The sequence below is a fragment of the Poeciliopsis prolifica genome, unplaced genomic scaffold, assembly GCF_027474105.1.
Source record: "Poeciliopsis prolifica strain line A6 unplaced genomic scaffold, Auburn_PproV2 SCAFFOLD012, whole genome shotgun sequence".
NCBI lineage: Eukaryota > Metazoa > Chordata > Actinopteri > Cyprinodontiformes > Poeciliidae > Poeciliopsis > Poeciliopsis prolifica.
In genome coordinates, this window is record NW_026562387.1 from 5,411,302 (window position 1) to 5,437,864 (window position 26,563).

Genomic DNA, 26,563 nt, shown 5'->3' on the forward strand with positions numbered 1-26,563 from the left:
TTGCCATTTTACTAGATCAGAAGGCGGGTTACAAATGAGGTGAGAGGTTCAAATAAAACAGCCTAATGTGGATCTATACTGCCATCTTGTGGCCGGAGAGTAAGCTGTCCCTGTCACAGTCAAGACAATGAATTTCCAAAATTTTAAGACAAAACGTTTTCCAAGTAAGTATACATAAGAAACTGTAATGAATCACTCATGTATTTTTATTCAAACATTTTCGTGTCTAAATAAAAATAAATGGGTCCATATTGCAATACCTAATTAGCGAGAACAGTTTGATGACCTTATTGTTATATTAATTTCTATTAAGAAAACAATATTCTGTAGACCTAAAAGAAGAGATATTTTGTGTCATTATCATTAGTTCTGGAATGTTATTGTATGTGTAAACGATTCCTTCAACCTAAAGGTAAGGTGCTTATTCTGTGCCAAATATATTTCCATACTTTTCGGAATGAACATGCCACTCGCAACATGGCGGACTAGCTTACGTGTTGTTGCTTCAGACAAACTCCTCGGACGCAGCGATATTATTCCCAGCATGCAAAGCGTCCTGAGAAGAGGTTTTATTACCGTGAGGATGGTTTACTTTTAACCACTGGGACTTTTACTCCTGTAAAAGTAAGTTAGTGAGCTACGCTTTTGAAGTACTTTAATAAAACCATTCAGAAATTAAAATCAAAACCGTTTAATATTGAGCAGAAGAATTTGCCAATATAAATAGTTGTCAGTGAAGGGTTTTAGCTCGGTTGGTCCGAAGGTGGTGAGGTTTCAATTGATTGCTACAGTGAGTAACAGAACTTCTACGTTTCTTCTCTCCCCTCCCTCACCGCCGGTATAGACTAGCCTTTTGCCCCAATGGTTCATTTTATTGAAGAAAGTTGGTGGATTGAAATGACACCAAACTCATAGGGCTCTTTTAAAACCATCAAAGACGCTTTACAATAAAATTACATCATCTCGATGGAGGCACACGTCCATAAATTACAACTGTGTCAATCTGTTTTTTGTTTTGTTTTGTTTTTACTGGCGTTTCTTGTATTTACCTTCATCAGATACAAGGTATGTCTTTCTCCTTCTCCCTTCGCATTGTGTGTAGGTCAGAAAGTTTTATTTTGGTTTAATCAGCACCTTAAATGTTTGTCTAAGAAACTCCTTCGGGCTTTCTTAGATTTGCATTTACTAATTAGATGACTTCTGAAGGCAGATGCTTAAAATAAGTCTGTATCCTTGTGCTTACTCTTAATTATGCAGTACTTTGCCTATTATATAAAACACAATACTGCTACTTATAGCTGTGCAAAGATGTTAAAGCTTTATTTCAATGCATATGATTGGATGATAAAGTTCTGTAGACAATAGTTTACCTGATTAGTTTGATTTTAATGACTATATAAAACTGTAGGTAAGTCCCACTGCAGAAGTTTTATAGTTGGAGAAATGAAACCAGACCATGAAGAAGAATATCATTTATTAGAAATATTAACCAGATTCAAACACAACAAAAAAGAAGCCATGAAAGCCGGTTCGAGTGACAGCTAGAACTTTGTTTAATTTATATCTGGCCCGCCTTCTGGCTTACACGTGTCTGAAAACAACTCTGCAGCAGCCTGGCTGATAACTTCTGACCTGGAATGGACAATCAAATATATTTTGGAGAAAGTAACCTAAGCATGTTGTTGAATTTTCTATGTCCAGCAGCATTCACAGCAATCCCAGTTTGTATTCGACCATCATGTGAGGCTCGCCCATCGCTTCACTCTGGCCTGGATCTGCAGGCAAACAGACAGACAGGTGATCAGGCTTCCCGTTGACACCGATCAGCGTTCAATCACATTCACGTAAACACAACCGACTCTGAACCTCTAAACAACCTGCATAGGACACATGCCTTGGATTTTATTGTTTAACCCATTTAAGATTCATCTCAGCTTGGGCTAGATCAATCGTTAATGAAGTGAAGTCTTCACTGAGGAAGGAGTCACTAACCGCAGAGGATGTCCTCGAAGCCGATGCACTCATCGCTTCCTCGCAAGGTGTCCAGAGCCAAGTTGGAGCTGGGTAAGAAGGGCAGACGCTGGATCTGGAACACAGAAGCCCCTTTCATCAGGACTGATAGCGGAGACTTTGAAAATAATTTATAAAAACAGGGAGATTAAAGGGAAGGGGCTGTCGATGGGGTGGACTGCCCCTCACCTGTCTGGCTGCTCTGTACTCCATCTGCAATTTGAGTGGAGCATGAAGACCCTGGATGTTTCTGAGCGTAGAGAAATTCATCTTGTCCTGGTTGAGCTGGAACTGTAAACCACAGAGAGAAACAACGGTAATCAGCCCGCAGGCACATATAGCCAGACGGAGGTTTCAAAGAGGAGGAGCAAAAGCAAATGGGTTGGATTAGCAGCATATGCCAACAACTGCTGGTCATCCAGAACAAAGCAGAATATGAGCTCTGAAGGTAAGTGGGCCACCAAAATGTCAGGACAGTCATGAAGCTGTTACAAAGTAACAGTCTTCAGTCAGAGGCCTCTTCAGATTCACTGCAAGACTGACTGCTACTGGATATCCTTCCTCCCCACAGCGTGACCATCCACAGTGACTCTTTGAGAGTCCTGGGAGGAAATGAGTTAGGACGGCATTTATTTTTCATTTGGGATGAACGAAATAGGTCGAATTTGAATACTGATGGTTCTCAAACTGTGGTCGAAGTGCCACTGGTGGCGTACCAGTTGTATTTAGTGGAATTAAGATAGAACAGTTAAAACATGAAAAACCTGATTGGTCAGAGCCCTGCAACTTTTCCATTTTATTAGTTATTCCCAATTCACACTTCTATAAACTTTAATTTCCAAGCAAAAAAGGGGAGAAAAAAATTAATAAAAAAAAAAATATATATATATATGAACAGGCATCTGTTGAGCTGCCAATGAAGGGGTCTTATTTATCCAGGATATCTTTTAAAGCTTGAGCCATGAGGACGAAACTTAAAGGACACAAACTGGATAACTTACATTCTTCTCTGACAGCTCCAGTGGGTGGCTTGGAAGAAGCTCATTCTTTACACTCGTGAAGCTGTTGCAGAGAAAAGCAACAAAAAAAAAGCCATAATTGAAGTCACAATTTCAATTATGTAAATACACATCCCATAGTTTCTTACCCGCTCCGCAGAGAGTCCTGCACCCCGTAAGCTCCCTGCGGACACAGTCCTGCCACAGGGACGCTGTCTTTGAGCTGAGAACGGAGTCCGCGGCTGTTCTGTGACGCACAAATATACAAAGATATTTAAAAATAACACATTCAACCTTCATATCTGCTCACAATGAACTAAAACAAAATGTGTGCAAACATTAGGAGCTGACATTGTATGAGAAAACATCGATGTTAGCTACCGTTAGCTCTAGTTTAGCATTAGCTCTAGTGACTAATCAAATTCAGGAGTCAGCCCCACAACATGAGCAGACGAAACGCTACGTAGGACGGGACGATACAATGTGTAAATGTAAATACTATGGCGCAATGGGCTCGAGTCTGTCGCCGACAGAAAATGTAAAAAGTGATATAAACATGCCACCATACCATTGTGTCTCCTTTCCTTACGCTTTCCTTTTCATGCGCCTTTACATCCGCCTGCGTCGAGTGGTACAAACGAAACATCCGGTCGAAACTCCGCCCCTACAAACTGCCTCGTAATGCGTGAAATGTTTTCACGAGATTTTGTGGTGCTGACATCACATAGTTTGTTGTATTGAAATTCCGATTTTATTAAAATACATAAGTACCATATTTCGCCGCTCCCGCCACACATGACCTGCATATGTCTAATACTAAAATGCTAAAGCGATAGAGACATCGGGGGTATAGCTCAGTGGTAGAGCATTTGACTGCAGATCAAGAGGTCCCCGGTTCAAATCCGGGTGCCCCCTCTTTTGTTCTTTGCTTGAACTTTTTGACAAAATATTTTTCAACAATTAGTGGTGGATATTGTTCCAAAACATGTGAAGTGACAAAAAAACGGAAAAACATAAAAATAACAATCAGTCTATTTTTGCGTCTCTTATTCTATACGTATGACTTTAAGATGTCATGCACAGACATAATCAATAATAACTTTAAAAAAAACTTTATGTACAGGTCATTCTCTAGTCCCCAAGGGAGAGTAAAGTGTTGGTATTATACAATTCACTGACTCTTCCCTATGAGTAGAAGTTTAGGCCTGTAAAGTATATACAAATTGATTTTATTTTGCAAAACAGAGCTGCTAGGATTATTAGTAGAAAACGTTACAGAGGTCCAAGTAATCCATTCTTCTTTAAGTTAAAATTAATTAAATTTTACTTCTTGGTTGACTATTATATTCTGTAAGATAAGTTTAAAATACATTTGCAAAATATATTTGTTAAAAGTGATACCATTTATAATTTGAGAGGATCTGAGATATATATTTTTTTGTAACAAACAAACAAACAAACAAACAAAAAAATTGTAGAACAATATGTCTAAACCGGAATAGAATAGATTAATCTATTACTTTTTATTACTTTTTATTACTTTTTCATATTCAAGTTCTGAATATACTTCAAATTGGATGAGTAAATAATCTTATTTACAGCAGAAACTCACAGAGTGGTGAATTAAAAACGACTTGATCACACAAATGGCAGCAACGTAATGTAGTAAATACCCAGTAAAGCTTTTGGAGACAGAGTCCAGTTGCCATTCTGATTTTTATTCTAAGTTAGTGGAGCTCCGAGGTGAGTCAGATCCACTGGCGATATTGTTGGACGATCTGTTTTGGGGAAACAGAGAACATTGAGGTAAAATACCACAAATGATTTTCTTGAAATCATATTTAATCCATGAAAACTAAAAAACTCATTTTGATAAAAAAAAAAAAAAAAAAGCAGTGCGATGAAAAGATAAATGTACCTTGTGTCAAAGGTTCACAAAAGACATTTGTTAACCTTTGGTCATCTCCGATGTCTCACTGCAGGCCTGGCATTTCCACTGTTCCCAGTAACTGCATAAGCAAAAATATCAAGGCAAAACTTAACATAAGGGAGCTTTTACACCAGAGATGGATAGGAGAGTCTAATTTCATTTCATCAGATGAGAAATGAAATTAGAGAACCAAAGAGAGAAATAAACAAAACAAATATGTGATCTGAGAACTTTTAAAGTGGTGCGAATTTATGCTGATCATGAAGACAACTGCAAAAATCTGGAGGGACCAGCGAGTGTGAAAAGAAAGGAATGAAGGTAGGAAGTTTTCCATCTGTCCAATGGAACCAAGTCTGTTGATCCATGGTGTGGAAGCACCTTTAGTTTTACAGGACGATGTAAAAATGCACATTGAAAAGAAATGATCAAAGAGCTCACTCCTCAAAGTTGAGGCTGCTAGTCCAAGCTAATATTTCGTCCAGCTCCCAGTCCAGTATTTCATCTTCTCCTCTATCTTCGATAGAGTGCATCACGTCCTTCACTGTTTTCTTCGCCACTGTCAACAACTCAGACTGCTTCTGCTCCTCTTCCTCTTGGCCGTCTCTGTACCTTCATGTAGCAGGAAGATAAGTAATAGTCAAATGCACTTCTGTTAGATTTTAGACAACTGAGATGCTTCTCTGTGTTTTTACCTTGTAGACCACAGACAGAACTTTGGTGAAAAAACAGCAATTAAAAAAACATCTCTAAAATGGAGATATTTAAGGAATTTGTTTTTGTGTAAAAGTGTGGACTAAACACCTGCAGATAAAAATTTTAAAAAAGCAATAAAGAAAAAAATTTGTATATGCAATATGCTTTGGGGAAATCTTTCAGCTGTGATCTTGCAAAAAATGTTAATGTCGTTGATATTGATGTCACCTATACTGTCACCTGCTGGGCAAACTTAAACCTATAGTTAAAATACAGATCTCTCTACATAGAACATGTTGAATTGAGTTGTTTATTCAGTCAGAAGGAAAGATTTGACAAAACATGAACAAAAAGCACCAGATGCAGTTAAGAGTTTAAAGTTTTACGGTTATTTGTATGTTTTATCAAAACAGTGATATGTGACTTTTACAAATACATATAGTTTTGTTATTTAGATATTTGTTAAAAACTGTTAAGCAGCATCTCTCTCTTCAACTCACATCCGCTTCAACCACTCTATCTTCCTCCTTTTCCTCCATTTCCTCAAATCTTCTATCCGCTGCAACTTCGACGGATGAAAGTCTATCTGTTTGACCACAATACTATCCACAAATTCTTGCTTAGCAATAAACTGTTGGAGAAGCGAGATATGTAAGCACTTCATTGTATATACATGCGGTAGCTGAAAGACGAGCTTTCTCTGATCACCAGAATATATATATATACATATTTTCTATATGTATTTTTTCCCCCTTACTTTGCAAGAGAAGATCCTCCAGTTGTTGTTCTCCACACGTTGGTACCAATCCGTTTGGTCCGTTGTGAGCAGAGTCGGATCTCTCTCCTCAGTCAGATGCCTCATGCGCAGGAGCTGATTGTAGTTCTTGGGGCTGCTTGCACATACATCCACAATAGGCCGGTAGGTGAAGATCTTGTAGTACACCTGGGGAGGAAAACTGACCTGAACGAAAAGTAAAGGCTTAGCATGAGCAGGTTTGTTCGTACAAATATTTTACGAATATGTGGAGATTTATTTACAACTTTCCCCCTGTTACTCACTTACCCCTCCTAGTCGAAATCGGATGAACACACCGGCCGCAGGATCGAGCAGCTCTGCCTGTTAGACACAGTCGGATTTGAATAGTTTTGCGTTTGACTGAGATATTTTTGTTTCGTCTATATCAGTCCACTACCTCTCGAGGATTGACGGTTTTCAGAAGTGACTTAGGATCTTGCCGGTAGCATTGGCCGATCATCCTCTTGACATGCCTGAAGACTTCTTTGCACTGCAGTGTTGACAGTATCAGGATTGGTTTCATATTACAACCATCAACCACTTTGTTGTATTTCATTGGGATTTTATGTGGTAGACTAACACAAAGTAGTGCAGGATTATGAAGTGGAAGGAAAACAATTGATTGTTTTTCAACAGTTTTTTGAAAATCTTTTGCATGCAATTAATTTAGACCCCTTTACACTGATTCCCCTAAAACAAAAACAAAAAGATCAGAATTCAAAGCTCAAACGATTTTGCAAAGCACAATATTTTCTGTGCAAATCTGGTAGATATAATACAAAAAAACATGCGACTGAAGCAGCAGCACTAAATAAACATCAGTCAAACTTTACATTGAGCGATCACAAATAAAAAATCCCAATAAAACTCATGAGGATTTTTGACTGTAAAGCAATAACATGTGAAACAGCTAAACAAGCATGAAAACCTGTCACAAATACATTAAGTACGTACCACATATCTTCTCCAGCCCCTCTGGAGTATTTTTGCTGCTTGGTCCCTTTGACTCCTCTCGAGGTCCACTTTCTGGAGACTGGGGGTTGCTAAGGAAACGGGAGCAGTGCATTTTACTCAAACTGACCGAATCTTTGTTTTTGGAAATAAACATGCATATTGCTTCAAAACTTGCTAATGAAATAACTAATAAAATCAGATAAAGGAGGCTCTCTTTAAAAGATGTTAGGGATCCTCTATCAATCTGGGTGAGGGAGGATGGAAAGCTGGGGAAGTGAGGTCAGAGTGAGGTCATATATATATATATATATATATATATATATATATATATATATATATATATATATATATATATATATATATATATATATATATATATATATATATATATATATAATAGAAGTGCCTGGTTCCATTTCATCTGACATTTCTCATATATCTTTGTACATAAGGTTATAAAGCATTGAAGTAGTGTTTACTAAATAGTAAAGCGTGATTTAGATCTGAAAGTTGACCTATGTTAAATAACATAAATCCCATTTTGACGCATTGTTTTTCAAGTTTACACCGTACTCACCCATGAAAACCTCTCAGAGACAACTTAAAAAAAAGGCAACTTTAAAAAACAAATAAAAACAGACAAACAAACACACAAAAAACAAACAAAACAAAAAAAACACAGCTCCCCCAGAGGTGACAAAAAAAAAAAAAAAAAACCTGTCAGTTGCGAAAAATTAATTCTGACGGTTGCCTGGCAATGGGAGAATTCCGCGCGACATGATGCGTTCGGAGTAAAACTATTTCAAAATAAAAGGAGACAAACTCTCCAATTTTTCGCCAATCATGAAACTATTTCTATTCACTTAAAACCAGAAAGATGTGACAAGTTTTTTTTTTTTTTTCTATTTTCTTTCTTCAAACTATTCTGAACCACAATTATAAATATTTTGGAGAAATCCAAGACGACGATGTCATGGCGTCTTTGTAAGTTTTTATGGGTTTAGCAAGAGTTTCGGTAAAAATAGTCACTAACAGAAATCTATTTTAAGACACTACTGTAAAAGGCACAGATATTTTTTTCCTCTGTGTCACAGCAGAGCCACAAACGGAAAAGGAGCGGTACACAAGAAAGTATAGAAACACAAAAGCTTCAAGAAAAAAGTACTTTTGCTATGAAACTTACACTGCAGAAAAATATGTCTGTTTGTCCATTTTATTTTAAATAAACATGCAAAAACAGCTGCCTTCATGATGATGTTTATGTTCAAAGTATTCAGTGGGCATTTGCGCATTTAATCCTGTCAATGTTTTTTTTTGTGTGTATGTCATTCAGACTGACGAAATAAAAATAGTTGACCTTGTTTGCTCGAACCGCAAATTTTCTTGCTGCCTTTACACTTCAAATAATTTCATGAAAGAAAGTGTTGCAATAAAACATGAAATGTATACCGGTTACACTTTCACTGGCGTACCCAAAATTACTCCAACCTCCTCGAAACCAACAGTGTAATTTGTTCACAGCCTCCGCTGTTCATGTGATGTGACTCAACATCGTTCTGCACCAACAGGATGTTGCAAAACATCTGTCTGTCGTTATTTTGGAACTATTGACAACCAGTGGTGATTTTAGCCTTCACGTCTTTGTCCATACATGAAGGACCATCAGAGCCTGATGGCGGCTCTGCCTGAGAACATGCTGACAGTCAACGTGTTACTGAGTGTCTTCCTTCTGCCAGGTGAGATGTTTCCAGTCTGAAATATTTGATCTTAATCTTGTTTAAAGACTTTCATGTTTAACAACTGGAGTTTATGGACCATGGATGTTTCTCTCTACAGGAAGTTGTTGCTTCACGTTATGCTCATCATTTATCTCTCCTTAAGGTGTTTTGGCTGATTCCTGTAACCGTACGACACCAGCCCTCTTCATCACAGCACCAAAGGAGATTGAAGCTCTGACTGGATCTTGTTAGCAAATCCCATGTGGCTTTAACACAAGTCCGACAAAATTTGACAACAGGATAACTGTCGTTGGAATTTGGATGAAGCATAACTTAGATTTTAACGGTGATCCGAGAAATGTTATTTTCAACAGCTCTAGGACAGAAAATACCCATCAACTGGATATTGTTGGAAACCTGACAAAGAAAAACTGCACCAGTCTGTTTCATGACTTAAACTCCAGCCATGCAGATAGATACTTCTTCACAGTTGAGAACGGGCCGTTCAAAGCCACAGCTTGTCGTGATCCACTTGAGATAAAAGTCAAAGGTGAGAAAATCTTGCTTTAAAAGTTCTGTGACACGAGTCTAGTGTTGAAAAGGCTGTTTATTAATGTTTCACTGTCTGGAGAGGTGGAAGAGTTTGGGGTCACTCGGTCATTTTCTACAAATTTCTGCTTTAAAACTCCAGATTCTCCTCGGAGTCCCAGCATTAATGTGACCTCTGACCTGAAGGAGCATCAGTCTGTCACTGTAACCTGCTCAGCTTTCACTCCCTGTCCAAACTCACCTCCTGAACTCACCTGGAATCTCCAACAAGACTCTCTCAGACACACAGAGAAAAACACAGATGGAACCTTTACAACTAAAATCCAGGAGATCATCACTCTGTCAGACACACATGATGGATACAACATCAGCTGTTCTGCCAGATATCCTGTGATTGGAGGAATCAAGACAGCAGACACAGAAGTGACTCTCAGTGTTTCATGTAAGTGATCCTGTCAGCAGGTCATGGTTCAGCTGGTTCTGATCAATAAAGTTCATGTGTCTCATTTTCCTCAGATGCTCCTAAAGACACCTCAGCATCCATCAGTCCATCAGGTTTGGTGTCAGCAGGTAGCTGGGTGGAGCTGAGCTGCTCCAGCAGAGCCAAACCTCCACCCAGATTCACCTGGTTCAGGATCAGTGAACATGGAGTCATGAATGTGTCTGTGGGGCCGATTTATGGCTTTAATGTTACTGAGGGAGAAGAGTATTACTGTGTGGCCACAAATGATCTGGGGAATCAAACGTCATCAATAATCGTTACAAGAAACAAAGGTAACTATTGTTTTATAACACATTCTTGTGTATTTAAATGCTTAAAGATGATTTCCATCCTGAGATTTTTTATTTATAATTAATATTTAAATGTGTTTTTTCCACCTCTGGTTCAACAGGCAGTCCTCTATACTGGAAGGGTATCTTAGTGGGTATCATTGTGTTCATCTGCCTGATTGTTGTTTGTGCTTGGTGAGTATCAGACATAAGTGATCTAAACTCACGAAACAACAGCACTTCAGTTTAATCATATGTAAAATTTGGAAAAAGATTTCGTCATGTTTCAGGCGGATGCATGTCCGGCCAGTCACTGGTGATGCAGCCTCATCTGGAATAGTTTTTTTTTTCTGTTTCTATTTATTTTTATTCTGGTTGCTCACTTTTTCGCTGCGCTTCTTCTCCAACATACTTTGTGCTCTTTTCACCGTTCAACTTTAACGCTATTCAGCGTGCCCTCCTAATGCCGGCTGCATCTTCTGGTATTCGTAACCTTCATACTTTTGACGATATTCAGCTTTTTATGAATTTTTCACCCCCATAGAAATAGAGGTAAACAGCCACATCCTGTGCAGAATTGCAAATTACAATATAAAATGTCTTGCGTTTCACAGTTCATGTCTCAGGTCGGCTACAAATGCTTTCGCCATTTTCAGCAAAAGCATTGAGCATTCAGCATTCACACTTGCATTTTCATAGGAATTGCACACTTTCCAGTTATCTATTATTATTGATTTCTTTACTTTAATCTATGATAATTTCATTTTACTGCTGTTCTTCCCCTGCTAGTTCCAGACCAGCTTTGACTCTCTTAGTCCGAGCCTCTGTTTTGTCTCCTGAAACTCAGTAAATTTATTCTAATGTCTTCCAGGTGCTTGAAGGGCAAACGTCCAACTCCACAACAGACCCAGGTAGAGACATGTTCAATGCACCGTTTACGTTGTTCCGCCTGCCGATAAGTAGCACCTTCAACATGAACAAACACACGTGCTTCTTTTTCCCACAGAGTCTAACAGGCGAGGATGCTGCTGTTGAAGAACCAGCCAACGGAAGAGAAGAAAAACTTCATTATGAAGAGGTGAATTTCCTGCAGAGACCTGGAGCTCCCTCCAGGTCAGCACAGGACAGCAGGCAGCAGGAGACGCTGTACTCTCAGGTCAAGGTGTCTGCTCCCGCTGCGGAAGATCTCTGCGCTCAAGCAAAGAAAATATGACACGTTTTATGCCAGAAGGCTTGACTTTTTGCTCACACAAGATTTTGACTTGTTGGTTTTGGACAGAGTTCAGTGGGGGAAAGTTTTAAACCCACTGGTCTCATAATCCTGTCATGATTATCATTACTTTATTATCGATCTTTGGTCCTGAAACTGTTTTATAAACTCAGTTAAGTTGTAGAAAGGAAATATATATATATATATTTATATATATATATATATTATAATATAAAGTTCATCCACTTTGCTTACATGATCAAGAAGCGAATCTCTGAAGCCATAATATATTTTTGAAAAATGTTCTCAAGAACACTGACTGATTTTTAATTGTACATATATTTGCGTCGTCATGACAGAGGAGCCTGCATGCACACCATCTTAAATTAAATGCTCCATATTCAACAACAATGTTCTTGATGTATCATTTATTTTTCTCTTTGGCATCGTTTCATTTGTTTTTCTCACAAAGCATGTTCAAGAATGATTGCTTAAATTGTTTTTTTTTTTTTTTTGTTCATCAAAATATAAATAATGAAGAATATTCCCATCTATTTGCGTTTAGGTTTGTTGGCTCACAAAGAAAACAGATTTGTTTAAATAAGGACGATGTGGTTTTTGCATGGTGATTATGCTGGAGCACCTTTGCAGCTTTGCACTAACACACTGACATTTTGGTCGTTCTTCTCACTAATAATAATAAAAAAAGAATTAGACAATAAAGATAAAGAAATAACAAAGCTCAACATATTTTCAGATTTTGTTTTTATATATTTATATAACTAAATGTCTTGATAGACATTCAAAGAGCATGTGCTTCTGTTGTATCCTGGAGAAAGTACTGAAAATGTTTTGTTGCCCAGTTACGCTGGGCAACAAACCAAAACACCGTTGCCTCAAAGCAATTTTGTGGCAACGATTTCGTTGCCACAAAACCACTTACCAATGTGCATAACAGAACTCCAGTGCAGTGTAAAGCTTTACCAGCAGTCTCACCTGCAAAGCAAAGCACCTGGGAAAATGGAGGCAGAATTCAGCATGAATGAATTATATGAGGAAATTATGAGTCATTACAATGAGCACATAACACGTTCTAGAGAACACAGATGTATTTTGGCGATTTGTCTTTCTTGACAGCCGGTAAGTCTTACAAACACACTTTGACCTCCTATAACACACGTGAGAACATGTGGGCCCTCTTCTGGCACTAATTTTTTATATATATATAAATCTAAAAAAATTCCCTTCTCACCCACCGCCGGTGGTTCTTATCCTCTGAGCTCTGGTCCTCTACCAGAGGCCTGGGAGCTTGAGGGTTCTGCACAGCCGAAGCGTTTTCGGATGTGCCAAGGACTGCACATTTCTGGACTGAGATGTCTGATGTTGTTCCTGGGATATCCAGGAAGGAAATCTTTGAACTAGCTGATGTGGATTCTTGAGGAGTGTCACCATTAAATCATCAAGTTTTGAACACTTCTTTCTTTAAACAGCTAAACCAGAGCACCCGGAGAAAACCTACACAATTTGAATATCAAACAGCAACAGACACATAGGTCAAATAGGTTTTTATTTCTACCAATATTAGGACTTTTCATTAACTTCCACTCATTTTACAAAACTGTGATTATGCTAACCCACACATTTTCCCCAACCCTAGCCATACCTTTTACCGTCCCTCCATCCTTCACTCAGAAAAAGTACCTCCACCATTCCTTCCACCATTGGCCTACGTTGGAAAATGAAGACAGTGGTGATTCATCCATTGATCCTTTGCAGTCGGACGTGTCCTCTGTTTCTGAACTTTCAGTTGGAGAGTCGGTACCTCTTGACTTTGTTGACTCATTCTCTGATTCCTGACTTATAAATGCTCTATTCTCAAGTATCTTGGTGAACCTGCGAACTGCATGACTGCTTTTCGGGCTGAAAATGTCACTGGAGTCATCTGTTGAGTCACTTAATTCATTGTCAATGTCACTTGAAGACTCATCGGAAAACTTCTCTGGTTTTCTGTGTTCATACGTCTGTCCTGTTAACGCATAGGCCACAGCCGGAGGAATGGAAGGAGTTTCTGAGTTCTCGGCTGCACAATAAGGGGTAAGGTCCCCCAGAAACATCACAATTTCTGGTTGAAAGGATTTATATTCCTTCTGCAGATTATGAATTTTAGACTTGAAAGTATGCAAGCGTTTGGCCAAGTTTTGTTTCTTACTTCTGTCTTGTGTGAACAAGGAAAGCATTGATTCGCTCCCAACACTGAGGTTTCTCCCCGTCAACTCCTCAAACTTCTTCAGGTGATAATGGTTAATTTCCTTAATATTATTGACCCTCCTTTCCACGTCCTGGTAAGTGGTCTCCCACCTAGTTTGATCGGCTAGTTTCTGTGTCAAGATCTGAATCACCTTGTCTAACTCGATGTTGAGGTCTTTGAGCCTTCGTTCCTCGTCTACTGCACACTGAAACTGATATTTCAAGATGGGCACATTAATCGCTTGATGTTTCAAGGTTTTGATCATTTCCTCCAGGCGATGATTCTTGTCGACTGCTTCCTTCACACGTTCCTCTTCTGCCGTAACTTTTTTCTTCACGCTGGACACATTGAACACTCTCAGTTTCTTCCTCAGCTCTTTAAAGTAGCAGTCTTGAATCATCATCATCTCCCTTGTTTCCACTCCTTTCTCTGTGTACTCGTCAAACACTTTAGTTTGATTCACAAGCTGCTTTGTCAAGGTGCGGATATTTTTCTTTAACACTTTGTGAAGATAATTCAGCCTTTCATGCTGTTGGTTGGCCGCCCTGATCATTGATTTCATTACGGATTCCTCAAGGAGTTGATCGCTCGTGTCTTTCAATATTCCGAAAAGCATATCTCTCTTTTTGCATAAACTATCCAGTTTTTCTTCCTCATCTGCCCAGATGTCAGATTGCGAGTTCAGCATAAGAAGTCGCTTTTCGGCTTCTTCGAAAAACACCTTCTCCTCTTTCTCCAGTCTAAACCGATTGCGAAAACGGGCCCTGCGGTCGGAGTCGTTCTCGAGCTCCTCATTGATCTTCAGGAGCTTCTGGAGCGCCCTGTTGTTCTTCTTGCGCATCTTTTCAGGATCAAAATAGGCAGCTAATGCTTTCTGCCTCTCGGTTTTGCACATTTTGAGTTTTCCCGCTCGGCCAGTCAAGCAAAATGTGGGTAAGGTGAGCTTTGTGTTCACAAGCGAAATGGAGAGAATTCTGTCGACTCAGACAAAAGCTGTGAGCTGACAGCTGTAACATCAAAGGGCATCACTTGGGCGTCATCATAAGGCTGGGTGTGTGTGTGACATCATCGTTTGTGACGTCATACCTTCCCAGCGTGGTTCTGTTCTCGATCATTGTCCGAGTCACGTAAAGTGTCCTGAAAGTTGCATTGTCTCACTGACTGAAGCGTTTTCGGCTCCAAGTGTCTCAGGTTTACTCAGGAGCGAAATGTAACGTCTTCAGTCTTCTGCAAGAAATGCTTGTGAAAGTGATCGAAATTAAGACGAGAAACTGTTGAAAACCAAACAAAAACACGGAACGCGATGGACAGTTCAGTGTCACGCATTAAAAGTTACATGTCGAGCATTAAAGATAGCAGACACAATGTGTGAGTCAACCCTTTGTGTATTCCAGTGAGCCGATCCAAGAGAAGCGTCTCACTGAAAAGAGCCAGAATTCCAAACACTCGAGTTTTCTGCAACTTTGATGATCCATAAGTTTCTACTCAAACAGTGCAAAACCCGATTCCTCATTTGCGCTTTCTTTCACGTAAGTATTTTTAGCTTATTCATAATTGGACTCAGCACTTTGGAATTTTAATGAACTAAAATTCCAACTTAGCACTTTAACACTTTGGATTTTGTCGGTATGCAGTTCAAAGAGCGAAAGTTGGTCCCCTCATGTTGCACTGAGGCTTTTAGTGGCTAAAATCAATCAATTACTAAGAAGAGGTGCTACTGAATGTGAAAGGATGCTAAATCAACAGACCTATGAAAGAATTGTCTCCCTCACTTCTGAGATGATGGTTATCCCGCTGGTTGGTTCCACATTAAGTGAATCAATTTTTTTTTAAATAGCATCTTTTGTTGACATTAACCAATCGCCGTAGACATTATGAAAATGCAATACATCCACCTACTTTAATTCTGCACCTAAAACTTAACCGAAGTAAATCAAAAAACTAAAATGATGAAAAACTGAAGCGAACGCCAGCGATGTTTAAGTCACAGAAGCTGATAAAAACTAGCAACAGCACTCTGATAACTGATTAAAACTGACTGGATCTCAACACGTCACAACAAAATAAAATTGAAGTATAATGAAAAAACCTGCGATGGACTGGTGACCTGGAGGAACCAGCAACTCTCCCAGCGCCACCAGGGACAAGGACGGACGGACGGATGGACGGTCAGTCTCTGGCCTAATGTCTCTTCCTGACTTTGCTCTTTCCATTGTGACTACAGAGATTGTTTTTAAATATAAAGAAAGCATCCATGTATGGACATTAATGAGTGTTGGGTTTGTTCCCAGCATCAGTGGATGTAAAACAGATAACATCATATTGCTGACTGGCATAACTTGATATACTGGAGTAGAGTAGTTGTTCAGCTGACATGCAACAAAAACAGTAAATAAAGTAAAAAGCATTCTGTGTAAACTGAAGTAAAGTCATAGCTATTTATAAAGGCTCAACTCTGAAGTTGATGTGTTTTAGGGAAGTGATGAGGTGTGACAGGAGACGAGCAAAAAAAAAAGAAGCGAGAAAATACTTGCATTGAAAATAAACTAGTGCTCAGTTGGTTCTGCAGTTTCCTCAAACCAGCAGCTTGTTTGTTGAACTTGTTTTCGCCGGACATTTGGTAAGTTTATACAAATGTTACAAATATATTGATTTCAACTTGTGACCATTTTTGTTCCTAGATGACAGTTTTGCATTTGATTAGGTGAATTTGCAGAAGTTGTGAAGAAAGAAAAACAAACTTTAAAGCCAAATCAATCTAAGAGCCAGCAGCAGATGGTCTACTGTGTTTCCAGAGATGAAGCTCCACCAGAGTCTGTCTGAGAACATGCTGGCAGTCAACATGTTACTGAGTGTCTTCTTTCTTCCCGGTGAGATGTTTGTTCACCTTGTTTTACTTGGAGATTGTGTGAATCGTTTCTCGTCTGTACGATCCTGATGTTATTTAAAAGCTTTGCAGGCAACATTCCCCAGTTGAATTGGAGTTTATGGACCATGGACTTTCTCTGCAGACAGAATTTGCTCTGCCTTATATTTATTGTGAATCTCTTTTCACAGATTATTTGGCTGGTTGTCCCAATCCAGATCTCATTGCCCACATGTCTGGACAGATCGAAGCTCTCAGTGGATCTTGTTTGCAAATCCCATGCAGCTTCAGTTCAACACATTATACATATAACAACAATGGACCCATCAATGGAGTTTGGCTCAGAGCTAGTACAAAGTTGAATCAGGATCCAGAGGCTGTTATTTTCAACAGCAGTGGGTCAGTTAACAAATATTCACTGAAGATGACTGGAAACCTGAGTGAGGGAGACTGCACCACTCTGTTTCCTGATTTAGAGACCAGTTATACAGACACATACTACCTACGTATTGAGAAGGGAATCTTTAGGGCAACAGCTGGATGTCATCCTCTTGATATAAGAGTTAAGGGTAAGAAAAAACCTTTATAATCATATTATCTTATTTTTTAAATCTTCCCTTATTCTTCTATTCTATGCAGAAATTCAAACCATATTTTGATGTAAACTTTCTAATCTGTGTCAGAGTCTATTTAAAATAAGAGACATCAATCATTGAAAGCTTTTGTCATCTGCACCACTTCAACGAAAACATCCAAATGGTCAATGGTCATTTTCTAAACTGTCTTTTATGAAATTTTAGATTCTCCCTGGAGTCCCAGCATTAATGTGACCTCTGACCTGAAGGAGCATCAGTCTGTCACTGTAACCTGCTCAGCTTTCACTCCCTGTCCAAACTCACCTCCTGAACTCACCTGGAATCTCCAACAAGACTCTCTCAGACACACAGAGAAAAACACAGATGGAACCTTTACAACTAAAATCCAGGAGATCATCACTCTGTCAGACACACATGATGGATACAACATCAGATGTTCTGCCAGATATCCTGTGATTGGAGGAAACAAGACAGCAGAGACAGAAGTGACTCTCAGTGTTTCATGTAAGTGATCCTGTCAGCAGGTCATGGTTCAGCTGGTTCTGATCAATAAAGTTCATGTGTCTCATTTTCCTCAGATGCTCCTAAAGACACCTCAGCATCCATCAGTCCATCAGGTTTGGTGTCAGCAAGTAGCTGGGTGGAGCTGAGCTGCTCCAGCAGAGCCAAACCTCCACCCACATTCACCTGGTTCAGGAAAAGTGAACATGGAGACATTAATGTGTCTGTGGGGCCGATTTATGGCTTCAATGCCACTGAGAGAGAAGAGTTTTACTGTGTGGCCACAAATGATCTGGGGAATCAGAAATCATCAGTACTTCTTAGTTTTGAAGGTAAATCTGAGTTTGATTCCGTGTTTCAAATTCTTTGAAGATTTCTTCATGGATTTATATTGTGGTTAATTAAACACAAATTTTCTAAGTTTCTGACTGCACACAGCAGGAATATAAACCGATGAATTTGTGCCAAAACGTTCAAGACGATCTGATCGCACTGTTCTGTTACAGATCATCAAGTGTTTGGACTTTTTCTCTGTGCTACAGTGAAGACCCTGGGAATCATAATCCTCTGCAGTGCAGTCATCATCTTTGAGTGGTGAGACTCACTTTTCTTTGAGTTGATGCTTTGCTGCTGGTCTCTGTTTCATGCTGGGGTTTAACGTCTGTCATACTGACCAGCATCTCATTTTTCTTCCAGCTGGTTTAGATTATCCGGCAGATCAAGAAAGGTAAGGGAGAAGAGTTTCTTAACTTTAAAATGATTTAAAATGATAAGCTGGAGGCCAAGAGTCAGTCAGAATGTATAAATGTATGTTTGAATCTTTTTCCTTTGATGGTTTTATTGTTAATACAGCAGGACTAAGTAGTTACTCTCGCACTCTGAAAGTTCATCATTTTATCTCTGGAACATTTTTGACTGCAGTAAATTTCCCACAGAGCAGCAACACTTTGCTGTTTCATGTCCACAGGATGCAGAAGAACCAGACCAGGGCAACAGAGTGATGGAGATTCAGACATCATGAGCCACATGGAGACTGCCAGAGGGGCAATTTCTTCCTTTTTTCCTTGCATTTCAATTTGACTGTACAAGAGTTGATTTTTGATTCAAGACAAGCCGATGACACTTGAACTTGGCGTGAAAATCTTCTTAAAATGGAAGCGAGGAAAAACTGAGATGCAGCACAAAATATTCATCTGTTTCTTGGCCATGGTTTGTTTTTTGTTTCTGCTGTCAGCGTTCATTGAGGAAGAACTTTTTCACTGATTCAGACTGAACGCAGCCAGCTGTTTCAAAGATAACAGAAGATTAATAGTGAACTGTATTCCGTTCTTTTTTGCCAGAAATAAATAAATTAATTTTTAGACCAAAAGAGACCGAGCGCTTTACTTATATTTCTAAATGTTGTCATATTTTATATAAAAAAAAAATTCCCTTCTCACCCACCGCGGGTGGTTCTTATCCTCTGAGCTCGGGTCCTCTACCAGAGGCCTGGGAGCTTGAGGGTTCTGCGCAGTATCTTGGCTGTGCCAAGGACTGCACATTTCTGGACTGAGATGTCTGATGTTGTTCCTGGGATCTGTTGTAGCCACTGCTCCAGTTTGGGGTTACTGCCCCGAGGGCCCCGATGACCACAGGCACCACTGTGGTCTTCACCTTCCAGGCCCTCTCCAGTTCTTCCCTGAGGCCCTGGTATTTCTCCAGTTTCTCGTGCTCCTTTTTCCTGATGTTGCAATCACTTGGTATTGCTACATCTACCACAACGGCTTTCCTCTGATGTTTATCCACTACGACAATGTCTGGTTGGTTCGCCATTACCATTTTGTCTGTCTGGATCTGGAAGTCCCACAGGATCTTAGCTCTGGCGTTCTCCACCACCTTTGGGGGTGTTTCCCACTTTGATCTTGGGGTTTCCAGTCCATATTCTGCACAGATGTTTCTGTACACTATGCCTGCCACTTGGTTATGTCGCTCCATGTACGCTTTCCCTGCCAGTATCTTGCACCCTGCTGTGATGTGCTGGACTGTCTCAGGGGCCTCCTTGCACAACCTACACCTTGGGTCTTGTCTGGTGTGGTAGATCTGGGCCTCTATTGCTCTGGTGTTTAGGGCCTGTTCCTGGGCGGCCAGGATGAGGGCCTCTGTGCTGTCCTTGAGTCCAGCTTTTTCCAGCCATTGGTAGGATTTACTTATATCAGCCACTTGGGTTATTTGCTGGTGGTACATCCCATGTAGGGGTTTGTCCTCCCATGATGGTATCTCTGGCACCTCAACCTCCGTTCCCTGTTGTCTGAGACATTCACTGAGCACATTGTCTGTTGAGGCTTTGTCCCTGATGTATTTATGGATCTTAGTTGTTTCGTCCTGGACAGTGGTTCTCACACTCACTAGTCCTCTGCCTCCTTCCTTGCGGCTCGTGTTCAGTCTCAGGGTGCTGGATTTGGGATGGAACCCTCCATGCATTGTTAGTAGCTTTCTGGTCTTAATATCTGTGGATTTATCTGGATTTATCTGACAGCATTTATCTGGATTTATCTGACAGCATATTAAGCAAAGATATAAAGCTTCAAAGATATAAAGCACTTCAAGATCATTACAAGGATTTTAATGAACTAAAAACATAAAGGAAACATAATTAGCTGGCCTCCTTTGGCCAGCTAATTATTCCAGCAGGGTATCTGATTACTGGCAAGGCATAGCTGTTTATCACACGGATTTTGTTCTTGCCATTGAGCTGGCTTCTCAGGACTTGCCTTATTCGTTGGAGGTATTTAGCTGTGGCTCCTTTCCTTGTGACCTCATCGAGGTTGCCATTTGCTTGTGGTATACCTAGGTACTTGTAACTGTCCTCTATGTCTGCTATTGTTCCTTCTGGGAGTGAGACCCCTTCTGTGTGGATGACCTTCCCCCTCTTTGTGACCAGCCGACCACTTCTCTAGTCCGAATGACATCCCAATGTCAGTGCTGTAGATCCTGGTGGTGTGGATCAGTGAGTCGATGTCTCGCTCACACTTGGCGTACAGCTTGATGTCATCCATGTAGAGTAGGTGACTGATATTGGCCCCATTTTTGAGTCTGTATCCGTAGCCAGTCTTGTTGATAACTTGGCTGAGGGGGTTCAGGCCTATGCAGAACAGTAGCGGGGACAGAGCATCTCCTTGGTATATGCCACATTTGATGGACACTTGTGCAAGTGGTTTGCAGTTGGCTTCAAGGGTGGTTTTCCACAGCCTCATCGAGTTTGCAATGAAGGCTCTCAGAATCCTGTTGATGTTATACATCTCTAAGCATTCAATGATCCAAGTATGCGGCATTGAGTCATAGGCTTTCTTGTAATCAATCCAAGCCATGCACAGGTTGGTGTGTCGGGTTTTGCAGTCTCGGGCAACTGTGTGGTCTACGAGGAGTTGGTGTTTGGCTCCTCTGCTATTTACACCGATACCCTTCTGTGCCGTGCTCATGTGTTTATCCATGTGTTTGCTTATCTTGGCCGCTATGATGCCTGACATGAGCTTCCAGGTTGTGGAGAGGCAGGTTATTGGTCGGTAGTTGGGTGGGACTGGACCCTTTGATGGATCCTTCTGGATTAGGATTGTCCGCCCTTCATATATATATATATATATATATATATATATATATATATATATATATATATATATATATATATATATATGTATATATATATATATATATATATATATATATATATATATATAGCACATACTGTTTATAGCATTATATATCTTGTGTTACATAATTTTGTTCATGCATTTTGATGTATTCAGGCAGTTCCTCTTTTAAGCTTCTTTACTGAATAGTGAAGAGTCTGACATTAAACACAGTGTCAAAAAAAATGCCTTCATTTTTCACCACTCTATGAATATTAGTTGATTTTTGTTTCCATTGTTTAGGGCTAAGCTGTCAATTTCTTGACTGCTGATCTGAATGACTAACAAGTTGTTTGTCTACGTTTTTTGTAAGTACCACAACACGAGAGATGCTGTATTACACGAAAAATGAGAAATCATCTAAACCTTCCTCTGGAAAAAAGAAAAAAACACAAAGAAGACACTGGATTTATCTGACAGCATATTAAGCAAAGATATAAAGCACTTCAAGATCATTACAAGGATTTTAATGAACTAAAAACATAAAGGAAAATAATTAAAGATGTTTCAAACTGAACACCAAGGCTGGTCCCTGGACTGAGCAGCATAGGCGAAAACTGAGGGCGCCAACAGTTCAGGGGCGCCATAAAAAAGAACAAGAACTAGAAGTAACTTTAATTATTCTTTTTGAAACATATAGGGGACAATATGCTTTGATAATAAATATATTTTAAAAAAATCTACATTAATTTAGCTGCACAGCATTAACTAACACATACACTGCATCTGAAAATATTCTGCACACAATCTTCGAAGTTATGTGCTGAATAAATGTGTCAGATTTGTATATTTTATTTCGCTGACTGCTGTCGCTGACGTCACTGTGTAATAAAATCAAAACTTACAGAGCTAAAAATTCAGAGTTTGAAATAATAATCAGGATCAGTTATGTTTGTTGTGTGTTTTTATGGATGATACATCGTTTCAGTTTAACACTGTTACCAATGTTTGCAGGAAGCTTTTTCGCTGTTACTTCTCCATCTGAACCACTACGATTGTGTCACGGAATTGAAGCAAAATGCAGAAAATGTTGGTTTTTGAGGTAACAAAAAAAAAAAAATGAAGTTCTGAAAGGTGCAGCGAAAAGATAAACTCAAATGTCATCACTGATGTCTGTAAATGTCTTTTACCAAAGAGAAAAGTCTCTAATTTACCTGGACCAAATATCGCAACAGTTACAAGAGAGAAGATTATACCTGATGTTTTAGTTGATTATTGTGAGTTAGCTGTGAAATAGCGTGTACATGATGACGACAGAATAATGTTGCATTAATGTGACTTCCTCTTCCTCTGAGATGTTCTTTAAAAAACATCCAATCTGGTTTTCTGTGCCATTCTCTGTGAAGAAACAGGATGTGTGTGTTTGTTCTGCTGCTGATCCGTTAATTATCAAAGACTTTCCGTTTTTACAGCGAATTATTGGTAAGTTCATATTAATGTGTTCTTGATCGTTTTCATGATTCCTGCTAAATTATTTTGTACAATGAATCATAGTTTCATGATGAAAAAATCAAGTTCGATTTGAATTTTAAGCTTCTACAGAGAACGTTTTCAATGCATAAACCCAACCCAAAGCAGTCCACTTTCATCGCTTTATGAAATTGACAATATGGTGATAAATATGAATGTTTTGCTTAGAGTTTCTTAAACTAGCTCACCAAAGAAAAGCAGTTGTTTTCATCAAGTTTCCATTCAACAAGAGGAAGGACGACAATCTGATGGCGGCTCTGTGTGAGAACATGCTGACAGTCAGCATGTTACTGAGTGTCTTCTTCGGTCCAGGTGGGATGTTTGTTCTCTTCATTTTATGCACAGACATCACAGACATAACATCATTTCTCGTCCGAAAGGCGAGAAATGATGTAACACGACGCAGCTGAATTGACATTTGTGGATCAGGAAATTTCTCTGCAGTCAAGATTTGCGCCAAATTATTTTCATCATTTTTCTCTTTTCACAGGTGATTTGGCTGGTTGTCCCAATCCAGATCTCATTGCCAACATGTCTGGACAGATCGAAGCTCTCAGTGGATCTTGTTTGCAAATCCCATGCAGCTTCAGTTCAACACATTATACATATAACAACAATGGACCCATCAATGGAGTTTGGTTCAGAGCTACTACAAAGTTGAATCAGGATCCAGAAGCTGTTATTTTCAACAGCAGTGGGTCAGTTAACAAATATTCACTGAAGATGACTGGAAACCTGAGTGAGGGAGACTGCACCACTCTGTTTCCTGATTTAGAGACCAGTTATACAGACACATACTACCTACGTATTGAGAAGGGAATCTTTAGGGCAACAGCTGAATGTCATCCTCTTGATATAAGAGTTAAGGGTAAGAAAAAACCTTTATAATCATATTATCTTAGTTTTTAAATCTTCCCTTATTCTTCTATTCTATGTAGAAATTCAAACCATATTTTGATGTAAACTTTCTAATCTGTGTCAGAGTCTATTTAAAATAAGAGACATCAATCATTGAAAGCTTTTGTCATCTGCACCACTTCAACTGAAACATCCAAATGGTCAATGGTCATTTTCTAAACTGTCTTTTATGAAATTTTAGATTCTCCCTGGAGTCCCAGCATTAATGTGACCTCTGACCTGAAGGAGCATCAGTCGATCACTGTAACCTGCTCAGCTTTCACTCCCTGTCCAAACTCACCTCCTGAACTCACCTGGAATCTCCAACAAGACTCTCTCAGACACACAGAGAAAAACACAGATGGAACCTTTACAACTAAAATCCAGGAGATCATCACTCTGTCAGACACACATGATGGATACAACATCAGATGTTCTGCCAGATATCCTGTGATTGGAGGAATCAAGACAGCAGAGACAGAAGTGACTCTCAGTGTTTCATGTAAGTGATCCTGTCAGCAGGTCATGGTTCAGCTGGTTCTGATCAATAAAGTTCATGTGTCTCATTTTCCTCAGATGCTCCTAAAGACACCTCAGCATCCATCAGTCCATCAGGTTTGGTGTCAGCAGGTAGCTGGGTGGAGCTGAGCTGCTCCAGCAGAGCCAAACCTCCACCCACATTCACCTGGTTCAGGATCAGTGAACATGGAGACATTAATGTGTCTGTGGGGCAGATTTATGGCTTCAATGTTTCTGAGGGAGAAGAGTATTACTGTGTGGCCACAAATGATCTGGGGAATCAAACATCATCAAAAATCTCTGTGAATATGATCAATGAACAGCTGGGTTAATATTTAATTTTATTAAATCCACTCAGTTTAAAAGTCTAATTCTTATTATTCCAGGTTTAAATATTTACTAATTGTTTTCCCAAGGTCCAACAGCTACAGTTCTTCGCTGGCTGCCCGTTGTGGCCGGATGTATTTGTTTCTTGTGTCTTGTGGCCTTTGTTGCTTGGTGAGTATTAAAAGTAAAAAAATAAAAATAACATCTACGTTGTTTAAAAACACTAGCATTTCACCTGGATCTGATTTTAAATCAAGAATGAGGGATTTTTTTTTTCTCCCAAGCTGTTTTCAACTGTGAAAGTTGGAATCTGCCAATCAAACCAATGTTTTTACAGCTTCTCCTTTTGTATTTTTTTTCTTGATGTTTCATGTCAGCTTTCACTCTCTCAGTCTGGATGTTTGTATCGTCTCCTGAAACTCACCAGAATGGTTCTGACATCTCTCCATTGTCCTCCAGGTTGTTCAAGTTCAGACGTTCAACTCCTCAACAGACTCAGGTGAGCAAAAATGCAGCTTCTCTTGTTTGGTACAATCGAGGCGATCAAGATAAAGACTAAAATATATATTTTCTATCGAAGCAGAGAAATGAGGATCCTACGTTTCCAATAAGAGTTGAAAAGACAGAGGAAGAACTTCATTATGCAGAGCTGAACTTCCTCCCAGCTTCCTGCTTCCTCCCAGCTTCCTCCGCCTCAGATCAGGACGGAGAGCAGCAGGAGATGGTGTACGCGGAGGTGAAAGTGTCTGCTGACAGTCCGGAGGGTCTCTATGCTGAAGTGAACAAGAAAAGAACATAATTTGATTCTGAGCTTTATTTTTTTATTTTTTTTATTTTTTGCATGCAGAAAATGTTTGTCCACTTCAAACGCGACATTTATAATCTTGACATTTGCAATTTCGCCTAATATGTATAAACCAGCAAATGTATAAAAAAAACCTTTGATATTTTTGTAATTGTACATATTTGTTAACAATCTGCTTCTGTTTGTTTTGGTTGAAAGGAAATAAGAACGCGTCATTGTTCATTTCTTTATTGTTTATTTGACATATCAATCATCCTGAAATGTTCTGAGGAAATACTTTTCAGATAAAGTTTGTCATTTGTTTTAGTTTTTTTGTTTGTTTTTAATGTCCTTCTAAATTTAAAATAAAGACATTTCACCAACGTCTATCTCTTGTCTATTGTGTGGTTTTGAGTAAACACTCAACGTTTCAGCTCTAACTAAAGAAGCTTTGAAGCCTCCAGAGAATAACATCCTGAACTTTCTATGTCTGAAAGGCTCGACTAATGTTGATTCAATCTTCTTCAGCTTTCCTCACCTGAGTTGATGGATCAGCAATGAGTTATTTTGATATCTGTATGGTGCCATCTATAGGTAAACACGTGATGGTGCATTTATTAAGATTTTTTTTTAGCTCTCTATATCATAAAAGGAAGTTTAAAACCTAAATACTTTTTTTTTCTTCTTTAGTTTAAATAATTACATTCTTAAATCACGTTTTGATGTGGATTTTTTTCTCACAAAGTGAATTTGCCCTGCAATCGGCAGGTTGCTGGTTTGACACTTCGCCTGCCTTGCCTGCTGGTGGGGGGGTCAGAGGTCCTGACTGCTATCCAGTAGCTTCTTGCCACCATCAGAGTGCGAGTGTGCGAGTCAAAGGGTGAACGACTGTGGAGCTCTTTGCGTTCTTCCACACTTGAGAAACTGCTGTACATGTACAAGCCATTTACCATTTACTTCAGAATCTGGATGGACGCTCAATTAATCATGTGTTAAGAGGCATTTATTTTGATTCCCCCCCCCAAAAAAAATAGAAAAAAAAAAGTTTTTTTTTTTTTTTA

The 26,563-nt window shown here is 39.3% G+C and overlaps 5 protein-coding genes and 1 non-coding gene across 9 annotated transcripts; 3 read left to right on the plus strand and 3 right to left on the minus strand.

Moving 5' to 3' along the window:
- Positions 1 to 1,457: 1,457 nt before the first annotated feature.
- On the minus strand, positions 1,458 to 3,669 carry pomp (proteasome maturation protein). Its single transcript, XM_055037180.1, has 6 exons — positions 3,577 to 3,669; positions 3,158 to 3,255; positions 3,012 to 3,072; positions 2,200 to 2,301; positions 1,993 to 2,086; positions 1,458 to 1,775 (listed from the first exon to the last, which is right to left on the minus strand). Exons 1-6 carry the CDS (start codon positions 3,652 to 3,654, stop codon positions 1,708 to 1,710), a joined length of 501 nt encoding a protein of 166 aa, XP_054893155.1. The 5' UTR covers positions 3,655 to 3,669; the 3' UTR covers positions 1,458 to 1,707.
- Positions 3,670 to 3,851: 182 nt separating this feature from the next.
- trnac-gca (transfer RNA cysteine (anticodon GCA)) lies at positions 3,852 to 3,923 on the plus strand. Its single transcript has one exon. It is a non-coding gene; the product is annotated as a tRNA-Cys (tRNA).
- Positions 3,924 to 4,698: 775 nt separating this feature from the next.
- Positions 4,699 to 8,085, minus strand: cunh11orf65 (chromosome unknown C11orf65 homolog). The gene is made up of 9 exons (XM_055037179.1): positions 7,959 to 8,085; positions 7,382 to 7,470; positions 6,825 to 6,917; positions 6,695 to 6,748; positions 6,389 to 6,592; positions 6,132 to 6,262; positions 5,377 to 5,547; positions 4,927 to 5,017; positions 4,699 to 4,786 (listed from the first exon to the last, which is right to left on the minus strand). Exons 1-8 carry the CDS (start codon positions 7,960 to 7,962, stop codon positions 4,957 to 4,959), a joined length of 807 nt encoding a protein of 268 aa, XP_054893154.1. The 5' UTR covers positions 7,963 to 8,085; the 3' UTR covers positions 4,699 to 4,786; positions 4,927 to 4,956.
- A 947-nt stretch (positions 8,086 to 9,032) lies between these two features.
- On the plus strand, positions 9,033 to 18,882 carry LOC129364916 (sialic acid-binding Ig-like lectin 14). The gene is given in 9 exon segments (XM_055037866.1): positions 9,033 to 9,117; positions 9,263 to 9,649; positions 9,791 to 10,090; positions 10,165 to 10,422; positions 17,544 to 17,843; positions 17,918 to 18,172; positions 18,347 to 18,434; positions 18,537 to 18,567; positions 18,808 to 18,882. Coding segments are annotated over 9 exon segments (1,758 nt in total). The 3' UTR covers positions 18,862 to 18,882.
- On the minus strand, positions 12,897 to 14,822 carry LOC129364636 (uncharacterized). 2 transcript variants are annotated; one of them, XM_055037406.1, is made up of 2 exons: positions 13,293 to 14,822; positions 12,897 to 13,144 (listed from the first exon to the last, which is right to left on the minus strand). In XM_055037406.1, the coding sequence occupies exon 1, from the start codon at positions 14,770 to 14,772 to the stop codon at positions 13,318 to 13,320; it is 1,455 nt and encodes a 484-aa protein (XP_054893381.1). In that variant the 5' UTR covers positions 14,773 to 14,822; the 3' UTR covers positions 12,897 to 13,144; positions 13,293 to 13,317. The 2 variants fall into 2 exon arrangements, with proteins under 2 accessions (XP_054893381.1, XP_054893382.1); XM_055037407.1 differs by lacking the exon at positions 12,897 to 13,144 and having other exon boundaries at positions 13,181 to 13,355; positions 13,452 to 14,822.
- A 4,132-nt stretch (positions 18,883 to 23,014) lies between the features above and the next one.
- On the plus strand, positions 23,015 to 25,552 carry LOC129364638 (sialic acid-binding Ig-like lectin 12). 3 transcript variants are annotated; one of them, XR_008606467.1, is made up of 7 exons: positions 23,015 to 23,287; positions 23,466 to 23,843; positions 24,075 to 24,374; positions 24,449 to 24,718; positions 24,808 to 24,889; positions 25,096 to 25,217; positions 25,302 to 25,357. XR_008606467.1 is itself a non-coding variant. In XM_055037409.1 (7 exons), exons 1-7 carry the CDS (start codon positions 23,131 to 23,133, stop codon positions 25,515 to 25,517), a joined length of 1,446 nt encoding a protein of 481 aa, XP_054893384.1. In that variant the 5' UTR covers positions 23,015 to 23,130; the 3' UTR covers positions 25,518 to 25,552. The 3 variants fall into 3 exon arrangements, 1 of the variants encoding a protein (XP_054893384.1); XR_008606468.1 differs by having other exon boundaries at positions 25,299 to 25,333; XM_055037409.1 differs by having other exon boundaries at positions 25,178 to 25,217; positions 25,299 to 25,552.
- The last annotated feature ends 1,011 nt before the right edge of the window (positions 25,553 to 26,563 follow it).

Excerpts from the sequence above, each read along its gene's own strand:
- pomp (XM_055037180.1), bottom strand. The coding sequence starts at position 3,654 with ATGTTTCGTTTGTACCACTCGACGCAGGCGGATGTAAAGGCGCATGAA. Across the intron at positions 2,302-3,011 it reads TGGAGCTGTCAGAGAAGAAT|TTCCAGCTCAACCAGGACAA; the intron begins GTAAGTTATCCA and ends TGTGGTTTACAG. Across the intron at positions 1,776-1,992 it reads CTTCGAGGACATCCTCTGCG|ATCCAGGCCAGAGTGAAGCG; the intron begins GTTAGTGACTCC and ends GTTTGCCTGCAG.
- cunh11orf65 (XM_055037179.1), bottom strand. Across the intron at positions 6,593-6,694 it reads TCCGATTTCGACTAGGAGGG|GTCAGTTTTCCTCCCCAGGT; the intron begins GTAAGTGAGTAA and ends CTTTTCGTTCAG. Across the intron at positions 6,263-6,388 it reads GGAGGATCTTCTCTTGCAAA|TTTATTGCTAAGCAAGAATT; the intron begins GTAAGGGGGAAA and ends CTTCTCCAACAG.
- LOC129364636 (XM_055037406.1), bottom strand. The coding sequence starts at position 14,772 with ATGTGCAAAACCGAGAGGCAGAAAGCATTAGCTGCCTATTTTGATCCT.
- LOC129364638 (XM_055037409.1), top strand. The coding sequence starts at position 23,131 with ATGTTTTGCTTAGAGTTTCTTAAACTAGCTCACCAAAGAAAAGCAGTT. Across the intron at positions 24,719-24,807 it reads TATGATCAATGAACAGCTGG|GTCCAACAGCTACAGTTCTT; the intron begins GTTAATATTTAA and ends TGTTTTCCCAAG. Across the intron at positions 24,890-25,177 it reads CTTGTGGCCTTTGTTGCTTG|GTTGTTCAAGTTCAGACGTT; the intron begins GTGAGTATTAAA and ends ATTGTCCTCCAG.